This window comes from Lepeophtheirus salmonis, chromosome 14, assembly GCF_016086655.4.
Source record: "Lepeophtheirus salmonis chromosome 14, UVic_Lsal_1.4, whole genome shotgun sequence".
In the NCBI taxonomy this organism is placed as follows: Eukaryota; Metazoa; Arthropoda; class Copepoda; order Siphonostomatoida; family Caligidae; genus Lepeophtheirus; species Lepeophtheirus salmonis.
The window spans coordinates 42733399-42746090 of NC_052144.2; the positions used below are offsets into that span (position 1 = coordinate 42733399).

The 12692-nt window shown below is 31.4% G+C and overlaps 1 protein-coding gene across 1 annotated transcript in view; it reads left to right on the forward strand.

Moving 5' to 3' along the window:
* LOC121129688 (uncharacterized) overlaps positions 1–12692 on the forward strand; it is a 101987-nt gene that overhangs the window by 24846 nt on the left and 64449 nt on the right. Inside the window, exons 2-3 of the mRNA XM_040725413.2 lie at positions 3883–4115; positions 6483–6622. Of these exons, the coding sequence (XP_040581347.1) occupies positions 6496–6622 (127 nt within the window). The 5' untranslated portion in view covers positions 3883–4115; positions 6483–6495. The remainder of the gene's footprint in view (positions 1–3882; positions 4116–6482; positions 6623–12692) is intronic.

Here is a 12692-nt window from a genome sequence, read left to right on the forward strand (position 1 = left end):
AATACGGCAGGATGAATTAAGTTGATATTTGCCATATAAATCCCTTGTAAAACTGAATTTACCTATGTAACTTCAGTTTCCCCAAAAGTTAGTGAGTTTTTGGGGCTTGGTTGCTAAAAAATCAAACTTTTAGGTATCTGGACTAAAAACCTCGTGCAGACAAAAGTTATCCAATCAAGTTATATTCATAAGATTTCTTTCTCACCAATTTCCCCACCAATTATTGAAATTAATTGATTTAAGTTAATTTATGGTACTTAAATTCGTATTAAGATTCCATTTTTTAGGAAGTACATAATTAATCACCGGTAAAATACGGATAAAGTTATAAATTTATCCCTAATATTTTTTTTCTTCAATTGGAAACTGGAATACAAGAAAAGTGGTTAGTACTGAAAATCGGTCTTAGTGGCTGAAGTTAGGGGGCTTTGAGCCGACTTAATTAAATAATATTTTATGAAGTAAGCCTTAATTTGTGTTGTGGCCTTTGGGTGCGTGGATACGCAAGATATAGTTTGTTAACTACAAGTTACAACTCAGTAGTTAATGTAGAAATAATGTAGAAAATTTTTATAAATACATAGTACCTTTTTAAGTTAAAATAATGTCAATGTTAAAATAAACTGACAGTTCTATAATTTTGGAGAGGAAATCATTAGATACACCGTAGTCATATCCCAGTGAGGTGTGTAACATTGATATAATCGCCATTAAGGTGCCTTTATTCAATAATGGCGACTAAAGACCTTTCAGCACTAGTGTAGATTAAATCTGAAAACAAAGTAGCGAAACGCCCCTGATAGCTTGAGGAGATACATGGTCGTAATGATAACTTTTATCCCAAGCGAGATATCGCTTTTTATGATACTATAAATGACGTCACAGAAGAAGGAAAAATACTTAAGTCTCACACTTAATAGATAGGCAGGAATGACTCATACCCCCCACCCCTCCCCCTCAATTCTAATTTGAATCCATCAATATAACACATATTCCTCTCTCATTCATGAGTGCACAGAGTATTGTTTACACTTTATACTTTGATGTTCTCTTCTTTAAATTTAAAAATAATGACAATTTTGGTTCAAAACTAAGGTCAGTATTCTTAAATATCTGAAGTCATCCCAGATATTTGAATACAATGCCTATTTTGTCCGATGTATGTCTATGAAATATATACTGGTAACGTAGAAATTTGAGTATTTCTTGTTTAACAAAACACGAATTCAATTTAAAACGATTGAATTTAGTCTAAAGGATTTACTAGCTTCATCAAATATGATGGTCATAATATCCCAAATACATTTCTTATAGCATATGTTTGACAAAGCATTTCGTATTTTGCATTATACTTGTATACCCATGCAGATATTTGCATTTTGTATCAATGTTTTTTTGTGTTATTTTTGCGAATAAGAATGTAAAGTAAATGATGCAGTTGTAATAACTTTCACTCATAAATCTTCATCATTTTAAGTTCTTCAAAGATCAAAAGCCACATATTATAAATGTTAAAACTAGAGATGCACCGATTAAACGACAACAAACTGCTACTGAAATGTTATTTTTTGTTTAGCTACTGCAGTACTACATAGGTGTTTTTTCTTCAAAATTACCCTAAGATTATTTAAGTATATAATATTCAAATCTCTCCTTAACTAAAGTTTATTATTTTTCCACTGTAGTAATGCTACCCTTAAAGGCAATGTTTGTTTTAACTCTTGTTAAAATTCAGTTCATTGTTTGGGATTCAACGGTGATCGGACAAATTGGTTCCCTAGCTAAAACCATAGTTGGATTATTAAATAATTTGCAAATAAAGTTGGTTTTTTAGTATAATTGCAAATACCTTAAAAATATCTACACATTACTACCAGCCATTTGGTTTATCCGTATATAATAACCAGGAAACAAAAAGTGATCCAATTTAATTTCTTGTTTAACAGACCTAAAACCATTTTGTAATCCCACTTACAAAAATAATACTTTTTTTATATTACTTTTGTCAATTTAAATGTGGCGATGAACCTATATTTTTACTTGGGCAAACATATTTAGTATTCATATTAGAAAATTGGTTGAGAAAACTAGGTTAAGGGGTTGACTTCATGGGTTAACTTTAATTATATTTATGTTTTATAAAAAAAGTAGATATTCTATTTTGTAAATGAGGGTTTTCATGTTGTGTAAATGAAACGTTTAAAAATGGGAAAATATCAAACCAAATCGTGTCAAATTGACCATTAATTCTTAAAAATCTTCTGTATCTGAGGGGTTAAATCCATTTTCACTTACCTACTAACACAGCTAACTTGGACCCACTTGGAAAGATTGGAAAATTTATTTGAATTATCCCTCCACCATTCCACTGGGTTTTTGTCAACTGGGATGTATTTTATCATTTTGTAAGTCAGTATCTCTTTTTTTATAAACAAAAGCCAAACAGAACCGCAGTACAACCCCTTACCGTATCAGTCCTAATATATATATATATACCGTGAAAATACTATTGGGCAAAAACATTTTTGCCGAAGGACAATTTGAGAAATTTGGCCGATGAATTAATATATGGATATATACTATTGCATATTTTAATTCTCTTAAATAGTTGAATCCTGTAGACCCTTAAGACACTTTTGGGTAGGTGGTAGAAAAAATAATATCTGCCGGGGATGATCCATCTTCATTTTCTTATTTACTCTTTCGACTATAATGTCCTGTAATCTTGATGAGGATCTAGATGCAGGAGACAAATTCAATAATAGTGACGTCATAGTCACACAAGCTTATAATTTTATTATTACACTGAGTCTAAATAAGTAGTTCAAACTCCCGCAACCTCTTCTCCCTCAATGACTTAAAGCAATTCAAAATAGAATAACAATAGGCGAATAATAGGACGTACCCATATTATTTTACTAGGCACATACCAAGAATACTTGCTAATTCGCGGACATACATACACGTACAATAATATTATATTATAGTAAATAATATGCACCAGTCTTATATATGATATACAAGACAAACTTTCGTATCCACGTGACGGACTCCTACCATAATATTATACTACTAGATATAAATATTAAACTTTAATGCCTTAACATAGAATTAAGTCGGAAGCGTAATGTTTTAGTATAAAATTTATAAAATTAAAACCATTAATTTTTTTAGCTTTGTATAGCACAAGGTTGTTGTACTAGCTACTTAGTCCGAAAGTATCGAAACTCGTCCATGAAACATAATGAAACGAAATTGTAATATCTAAGGATAAGTCATTCAAAAGATTTGGATTGAAGGCGTAGCACGGCAAAATTAGGAGCCTTCAAAATATTCAGACCTTTGTAAACTTCCTTTGATCTCCTCTGATTGTCAACATGAATCTGAGTTTAAGACATTAAATCAAGACACACTCTTCTTCTCCTTGTTATTTTAATATTCCTTGTATTCACTATTTGACATAAAACATATTAACTTTTTAATATACAGTAAATTTGTATAGCTAAAAGTGTAGGAATTAATATAATAATATTAATTTGTGACGATAATATATATATCCCGTATAATATAATTTTCTAATAATTAAAAGGTTGCAATAATTTAATTTAAACTATTGGCTGTCGCTGTCTCCAATTTTGAGATAAGAAAGAAGGCAAACTTATACAATTTATGTGGTCAAATGTCTCAAATTGTCATTCGGCAAAATGTCCTTCTTATGAAGGAAACTAGAGAATGCACTTTATCTGAGCGTATGCTCAATGGTATATTTAAAAACTTTTCATTTTGTTATTTGCAAAATCTATGGAATTTTTTAATTTTGACCCCTAATTCAAAATGTCAGAATAATTGGTGAATATTATTTTTTTCCTTTTCTTTTTTCAGCTGGATGTTCCTCTATTCAAATGACATATTTCAAAGTTCCTAAATTTGTTAGTCTTCGGGATCATGCTCTACTAGAATGCCATTTCCGCATGACAGAAGGAACGCGAGAGAAATTACTATCTGTAAAATGGTATCGTATAAATGAATCTGGAGAACTAAAAGAATTTTATTCATATCAACCCGGAAAGAGTCCACCAGCTAAGAAGTATTCACTCCCTGGAATACGAGTAGATGTGAGTAATACCACAGAGTAAAGCTTCTCAAACCTTGTGTATGTGGGAAGGGGGCATAAAAAAAAGTTATATAAGTATATTTTTAAAAAGTGTCTCTAATTACAAATTTGGAAATAACTTTTGTATAAATTAAGCCAGTTGTACAGGTGATTAATGACTAACTGAGGAAACCTTTTTGATAAGCACTGCCATAGAGAAAGAAAAACAAAAATTAGTCAAAGGTATTTACTTTCATTGAAGATTTTGAATAATTAAGTAAGGGGTCGTACAGTTATGACGTCCGGGAAAAGTACAATTTTTGAACACCCCCACCCCCTTTTCCTCTTGTCTGTGTTTGTCCAAAACTTGATACCCCCTGTTAATGTTTGATATAATTTTTACTCAGTTCCACTCCTCCTAACCTTTTTTTGTGACCTTCTTGATTCTTTAAATGGGATAAATTCGATAATACACTTCGATCAATTTTTTTTACTGTGGATCCTTATTCCTTTTGATACATTTTTGAAATGGAATATTGTGGGGAAGAGTAAAATTACTTCTAACGGAAAAAAATCCTTCATTCATCGCTTTACATATATTTCATGCATCAGGGATTTCCACTTAGAAATATTGATGTAAGCAGTATGTATTTATATATAAAATATATTGGTTACCTTGAAAACCATTGGTATACTTCATATTGAAAAGGTTTTGTTGATCAGTTCAACTGGGATCAAGTCTCAATCTAGTGGACTCCGAAATATCCAATAACCCCTTTCTAAAAATCTTTAAATGACCCCATCTTCATAAATGTATGGCCCCTAATAGTATACCCAACATTTATTCCAGCGCCCTAAATGCTGCTCGAGAAGGAAGTAACTAATGTAATTGTAATATCCTGTTTAGTCCGCATTCAATAATTTCGACTTTTATAAGCGTACTTTTTTCATTTCAATACATTCTAGTCTCGGACGTTCTGGATTCCAATAGTGCAGTAAATCCACAAAACCTATTATTCGGACTATTTAAAGCATATGTATATTCAAGGTGAAATGATTAGCGAAAACTAGTGTTGATACTCGGTCGATATTTTGGGTTTGGTCTAAAGTGACTAATATGTACCTGATATGGGACCAACTTTAATTTTTTTTCAAATCATGGACCGATCAAGACCATTTTTTTGTGGGACACATCTAGACCGAACTTATTCAAACGACTGTTGGATTGGTCCCAGGACTGATTTCCTAATCAGTTCTCTCTCTCCCCCACCCCTCCTTTTCAGTCTTTTTTATCACTCCGGTTCTAAGGACCGATACATCAGTCTACGATCCAAGCTATCTTTATATTTTCAGCAATCCTCTCTAGGATTGAAGAATATAAGAACTAAGGTAATTATGAATGAAGGAATGAACGTATAATACGTTACAGTCACACATCTCCTCCTTTTAATGTCAGGTATTTTGTGTTCTTGTCAAGAGGTTATGAAGTATGATGAAGCTTCAGCGACTCAAATGACGTAGTTAGTTGTAACTACGTAATTACAGTTGTTGTAGTTTCCATAAAAGACGGATAAGGACCCTTCCTACGACTGACAAATTTTATTAGGATCGGACTGATAGGCTCGCAGTCTTTTTAGTTTTCTTAGACCAGTCCAACACTGGATGTAATCCATTGAATATTCCTATGGAACATCATAATTACCCTTATGTCAAGTGAAGTCAATAAAGGCTCAATAATTGATTTCTCTATGTTATCTTTCTCTATGACATACAGATACCAGAGTTAGTTTTAGGGGGGTACTTATTAAAAGAAGGGGATTCGTATTCAAAAATATATTTATATATAGATGAAAATATTTTAGGAAAAATTTAAATTTCAAAAAAAGAAAAGGACCCACTAAATTTATCGTTGCCCCCTTACGCTAAAACTTGTACCTAGATTATATGTTTGAACAGAGAAAGGATCTTATTTTAAATGTAATGTAATTATAGAAGATTAATTAAGGCTCCAGTGAGGGCTGCAATATCTTTTGAGGGAAGGGGGGCATGTTGAGCTGTACCTGTTTGAACTTGGATCCTTGAGGAATCAAATAAGTATATACATTGTTGTATATTTCATTAGAGGATTGATTTTTCCATATTCAATTTTTTTTTATAATTATGATAATTCAAACAAGTTGTTGGAGTATAAAGGAGGAAAGAAAGTCTGCTATTTACTTATGAAGCCCTAATTATTTTAGTTGTACGTACATATCAAATAAGTTGCCTGTTTCTCACAGCACACTAATAATACCTCATTAGCCTAATCAATTCATTAATTAGCTTTTATAAATATTTTTTTCATGATTACATTATATTGATTAACTTTCTCTTCATTATTTTTTAATAGATGGGAAGGTCAAATGTTCAGAAGGTCATGCTTAAAAAAAGTGAATTTAGATACTTCTGGACGCTATAGATGTGAAGTTACTTCAAGAATACGTCCTAAATTTGACTCCAAAGTAAACGAAGAACAATTAACGGTTTTGGGTAAATATGTGTTGTTGTCTTATTAAAATTAATTAACTAATTATCTGATGTATCCCATGTTTTCACATGTCTAGTAATGAATTAACGACCTTTAAAATCCCTGTAATTCATTTTTAGAAGGGCGTTTTTTCATCTCCTTTATTTGTTCTTTTCCATTGATTGTTTCAAAGTATTAAGGTCGTGCTCGTCTTTAGAGTTGTGTAAAATATGTCCTGGAAGGCGTGCAATACTTTTTTAATTGTAACTTAAACATGAGTTTGGATTTTCTTTTTTTATTATCCTTATTATTCAATTCTTGAAGAAATAGGATCAAAGTAATAACTCATGTTTGGTCTCATAAAGGTAACAATGATGGCTTTTTGGAGGTTTTATGGACTTGGAGTAGAATTAAGGATATTCATCAAAGTAATTCTAGCCTATATGTCGTTTTTACATATATAGGAGTGGGATTTGTATTTATTTCCTTCCTTCCACAGGTGCTTGCAACTGATCCAATATAAAGTCATGAGAGCTAAGCTGCTCTCCTCAAAAACAGTCTTTAAATTGTAACAAATTAATTCGTTGATCTTCTATTTTTACATACCGGTAGGTCATATTTTATACAGCTATATCAGTCTTGTTGTCAATCTATGTACAACAGTGTGGGTTGTTTTAAGGGGGTTTGATCAATTTTTCCAATCTTGAAATCAGGGTATCAGGAAAAGTTTTTGTAATGGTATAAAAATAGTTTATATAAAATATGAGATCGAGTGCGTTGATTTCATAGGTTCGTCAAAACTTGGTTTGTAGATCGGAGTTTTTTTCTGATCAGCAATCAATTGCGATATGGTGATATTATATCGCAGCATCCCAATTGGGTTTGATCTTTATATCGCTATATCGTAACAAAAATAGCAAAAAAAAAGTGATCCAATCAATTTATACAAAATTTCGTATCATGTAATTGTGATGTGGTTCTCGAGACTGGTCTTTGTCTTGTGACTGACCTCGAGACTTTTTTTATGGTTTCGGTCTCGTCTCGGTCTCGACACGTCAAAGTTTTAGTCTTTGTATTGAGTCTAATACACTCGTTCTTGATTTTTGTCTCGAACTTTATAACCTTGGACTTGACTTGGTCTCGATCCTTATATATGTCTTTTGAACTGATTTCGCCAGATATTTATAAATAGGAATTTTTGGCACTGCAAGTACTGAAGAGTTATTACTTCACTAAACGTTCCAAAAAGATGGATACATTCAAGCAGGAAGTGAAAAGATACCTGGCTGTTGAATCTGAAGGTCTGGAAATGATCTTGGCCTACCGGAGGGCAAAAAGGTATTTCAAAGATACAATATGGCGCTTCCCAGTAGTGCCAGAAGCATGCGTATGTTCTTCAAGGCCAAACATATCATGAAGAGGACTAGACAGAGGCTGAGAGACAACAACTTTGAGTAGTAGCTCCTGTTAATGCCTAATAAAGAGCTAGAAGAGAAATAATTTATGTAGAAATTTTTGTATTACCCGGCAGACTATATTTTAGTTTTTTCTACATATTTTTTATTTAATAATTATAACAAAATGCTGTTAATGCTGTCGCTCACCCCCCTGTTAAAATGTAAACCTTTTCATGTAATTGATTTATTTTGTGTAAATGACTAACCCCATTTACTCTATCGTAAAGACAAGGTAACTCTACTTATTTTTATGAACATAAATTGTTTCTTGAGTATTGACAATGATTATTTATAGTGATTATGGTAGAAAAAATTGAAATATTATTGTTTCACTCTTGATGCATAAAGATTGAAAGAACACAATATTATACCGAAATGAATCAAATTTCTGACCTCTATTTTATTTTGAGGAATGTTGAACGAGTTTCCAATGAGGTCCCCCAGCACCACAAGATCCTTGAGAGCTAGAATAAGGATGGCATTCTAGCATTTACCCAGTGGGACTATATATAATGCCTTGGGTCGTTTTTGGGGACATTGTGAACGTGTGGTCTAAGCTAACGATGATTTTATTGATTGAATGTTAAATTTATGTTATAATGTTGACCTATGTGAATTTTTTTTTATCAAATTGCTTAAAAAATAAAGTAACTTTACTTTTTTCTCGTCTTCAAACGTTTAGATGAAACACCGTATAATCTTTTTATCTATGAAACGAGATCCAAGTTTTGACGAGTAAAAACAAATTAATTGCAATATTTCGAAATATTATCTATGTGAGCTATAAAAATAACTATTAATTTTTATCAAAAAATATTGTTGTTATATTGCAATAACATATAATTCTATTATCTCCGCATTATCTATTACGCATCGCCATTAAACATGGATCGAGCACCAATAGTTTAATCTTCATTTCATATTTGTGCATTTCTTGACTACTTTTTCTCATTCCAAAATACAAAGGGAAAAGACGTATTCAGTTTACACAACAACTAACGGTGGTTTTTCCTTGAAGCAAAATAATACAATATTTGAATTCATCAGCTGTTACTTACTTTTACTTTTCGACTTAATTAAACATTACATTTTTATTTGCATATGCTACAATTTTTTTTACAAATAATTACGTCGAAAAAATATCTACTTAGTTTATTTTGTACAATAGGGTGCATCAAACCGCCAATGGTTTTTAATTGCTCATGGATTTCCTTACCTATTCTTTCATGTGTGACTCTTGGTGAAAAAACATATATACAAATAATAAACAAAATTGGAGATGTTCCTGATGCCTACGAGCACTTATATATAACTCGGAGCTATCACATTAAAATCCTTAACTTAGATCTATTATTTCATGATTCATGATTAGTATTCCTACATAATAGGTTTATATACGTGTTATATGTATATATCCAGGGCTTTAATTTGATACTAAACATGACTCTATATTTTATGACCCCGAATACATTTCAAGGATAGTTTAGACTTCAATATCTTGGCAATTCTGATATCTATGTTTATTAAAGTGTTTTCATCAGATTTAACTTACAAAATTAAATAGTCAAACGTCTACTCGTATTAAGCGGTAAGGCAAGGGAAATTTAAGAAGTGAGAGCTCTTGGTGCCATTGTCCCCTTAAGCCAGGTTTTGGAATTTTGGAACAATTTATTGAATGTATCATTTTGTTGTAACCATTGTACTGAGCGTTACAATATCTCAAATTCATATTTTTTAATGTTCCATTAATTGGTCAGATGGAGTTGCACTGATTAAGTATAAATAAATATTATTATATTACAATTGTTCCATCTGACCAAAGGAATGGTCTTGGAAGTATGTATATATACAAAATGTATATTTCTTTCTCTAGGAGAGACTAGGCATTGAACCAACGCACATTGAGTAGAATAATTTCTCCAGAGTACGTTGTCCATTGATCTATGTCACTCCATTATGAGTTTTATATTTTGATAAAACAGTATCAAATAATATCAAGATAATCAATAATTTTAATTACAGGAAAAATAAAGAAAAATTAATTGCAGTATTACAAAAAATGTCCTTCATGACCTGAACCCTACCACAAACTCCCTGTTAACTAGTGAAAAAAATCAGTTTCCCCAATATGTTTGTAAGAAAATTGGAAATGCCGGAGTCTAGGGCTAACACGATAGGGAATTCTTTTTCTGCATTTGCTGAAGCAAGAAAATTTAAAGGTCAATTTCATACTACGACAAAATGTTTTTTTTTTTTTTTTACAATTCCATTAAGAATTATGGAAAGTTTTTTAATAATGTTTTGCATAATTTTGTCGAGTACCCCTTGTTTTCCTTTTTATTTGAATTTGTTTCTCTAAATGTGGAGGGTGAAAATGTTAATACTTTAAAGGCAACCATTTTGTTTAGTTTGCCGGAAAAGCAAAAGCGAAAATCCCCTACAAATCGCGAATATATTTCGCTCTTTTGAGCGCCAATGCTCTTATTGCCAATAAGTTGGAATGTGGAGAGCCAATTCATAGAGAAAACTTGAGATGAATATTTTTGTCCTCTACAGCAAGATGTGCTGCATTTTCTTTAAAAATACAAAGTATCGTTGGTAATTCCTGGGATTATGCGATTAATGTTTTCAAATACAAACTGTCATTTTCAGCTAGATACATGACTCATTTGAAAAGAATAGTTCGGATGTATTAACATATAATGATTAGAATATTTTGAAATATTTAGTATTTTATTGTTTTACTTAATTTTGTGCTCGTCTTATTGAAAACTAAGTATGAGGACGTCACCGAACAAGATGCAATGATTTGAATAAACAGCTTCAATCAAACCATTTGTGATCTAGCTCATTGAATTTCTTATGAAAAAATATCATATATTTCCAAGCAATACTTGATATGGTTTTCAAATAAAATAATAATTATAGAACTGAACAAGAAATAAGTTTATTTTTATTTTATAGGTGAATTACTATACATCGAGTGATCAATTTAATCATAACTTATTCCCATTAAAGATTCATAGCATTCACATCTAAAAACTCAGAAGTAAAAGTTGAGCTTGCTGTCACAATAAATCATCAGAATCAATTTGAAATGAAATAAATATCAACCCAACTTCATGATGTGCCGTGTCTTCAGTTTGAGTAGTTGTGATAATAGCGATTTGTTGCATTCAAATAGACAAAATATGGACTCATTCATGCTTAACATGTTGAATAATCTAGACTTAGGCTCTGTATCCATAATATAAGTTTAAAATTTCTGAGGTTAAAGGTACATATTCAATCAGACATCGTCTATATATGTACAGAGAAGGATGCGGCATCCTCGATAATAACGCTTCAAAAATGAACCACAAATATAATCCTCAAGGAAATCAAATCAGAAACACTATTTTCAAAGTATTAGAAAAGGGAAATCAAATCCAAACACAAGAATTTATGTGCTCTCTTTCAATACAAGATAAAAATGATGAACTAGTAAGGGAACAGACTATCTCATAACTACGTTATGGATATTCCTTCAAAGAATGTCTTGCTTCGATGTGGCCCTTCCTCCATATCATCTATTTGAGGCGATCTGCAATTAAAAGTTGGGTCTGAAAGGAATAAAAGGAAATCTGGTATAAAAAGTTAGCCTTTCCTACGACAGAATTAAATCATACATAATCATAGCTTTTAGAGGACTCTTTCAAGTTTCACCACCAAAAATCGGATAAGTCCCTATCTCTGCTTTCATGATTCATCACTTTTTAGCAAGAATTAATTCTTCTCTTCTACAATTTTTATTTAATAGAAGAATTATTTATTTAAAAGTTCAATAATGAGGTTGCATGGCTAATGTCTATCCAGATGTTAAGTAATCCATGGTGTAACACAATTACTCCTAGCAACACATATTATATTAATTTTATGTATTGCACTATATACTAGGTCAATTTTTCGTGGAGAAACGGGGAAAGTAGCCCTTTGGACGCTTCCCTATTGCCTGTATCGTTTTTCGTGGAGTATGATTTCATAACTCTACTTTGCTTCTTTGTCCCGATACTCCAACCAAACACTCAACTACAAATGATACCAGGAATTAGTACCAATATCCAGAGGGCCATGAGGCTACACTAAAAATCGGCCTAATATGATATGAATAAAGATAAAAAAACAATGTCAAATGATAGAAAAATAATCAATTATTCGAATGACTTACGGGAAAAACAAGGAAAAATTAATTGCATTATTACAAAAAAAAAATAAAATCTTTTAAATCAGCTTTTTTATTTTATATCTTAAAGCAAAGTTGACGAAAATTATCATTGATTTTTGTCACAATATTTGTCATTATATTACACTGTTGTGATGCAATTTTTACGACAATAGTTTTTTATTTGTATATACCTATGTGAACTTGAAAATCTTACAGGTATTACAAAAGTCAAGATAAAATATAGCATAAATTCCCTAAGCAACAGCTATCATTCAATCATCATATACTTTTTCTATGGCTACAACTCAACAACTCCTGTACCGTATGTTTTCTCCTGAGTATACACTAGTCTTAAACATAATCAAGGGCGTCTGCAAGGTTATATTTTCGAAGTGGGTTTGGTTTTTGGATTTTTTTGAAGCAAAATATTTC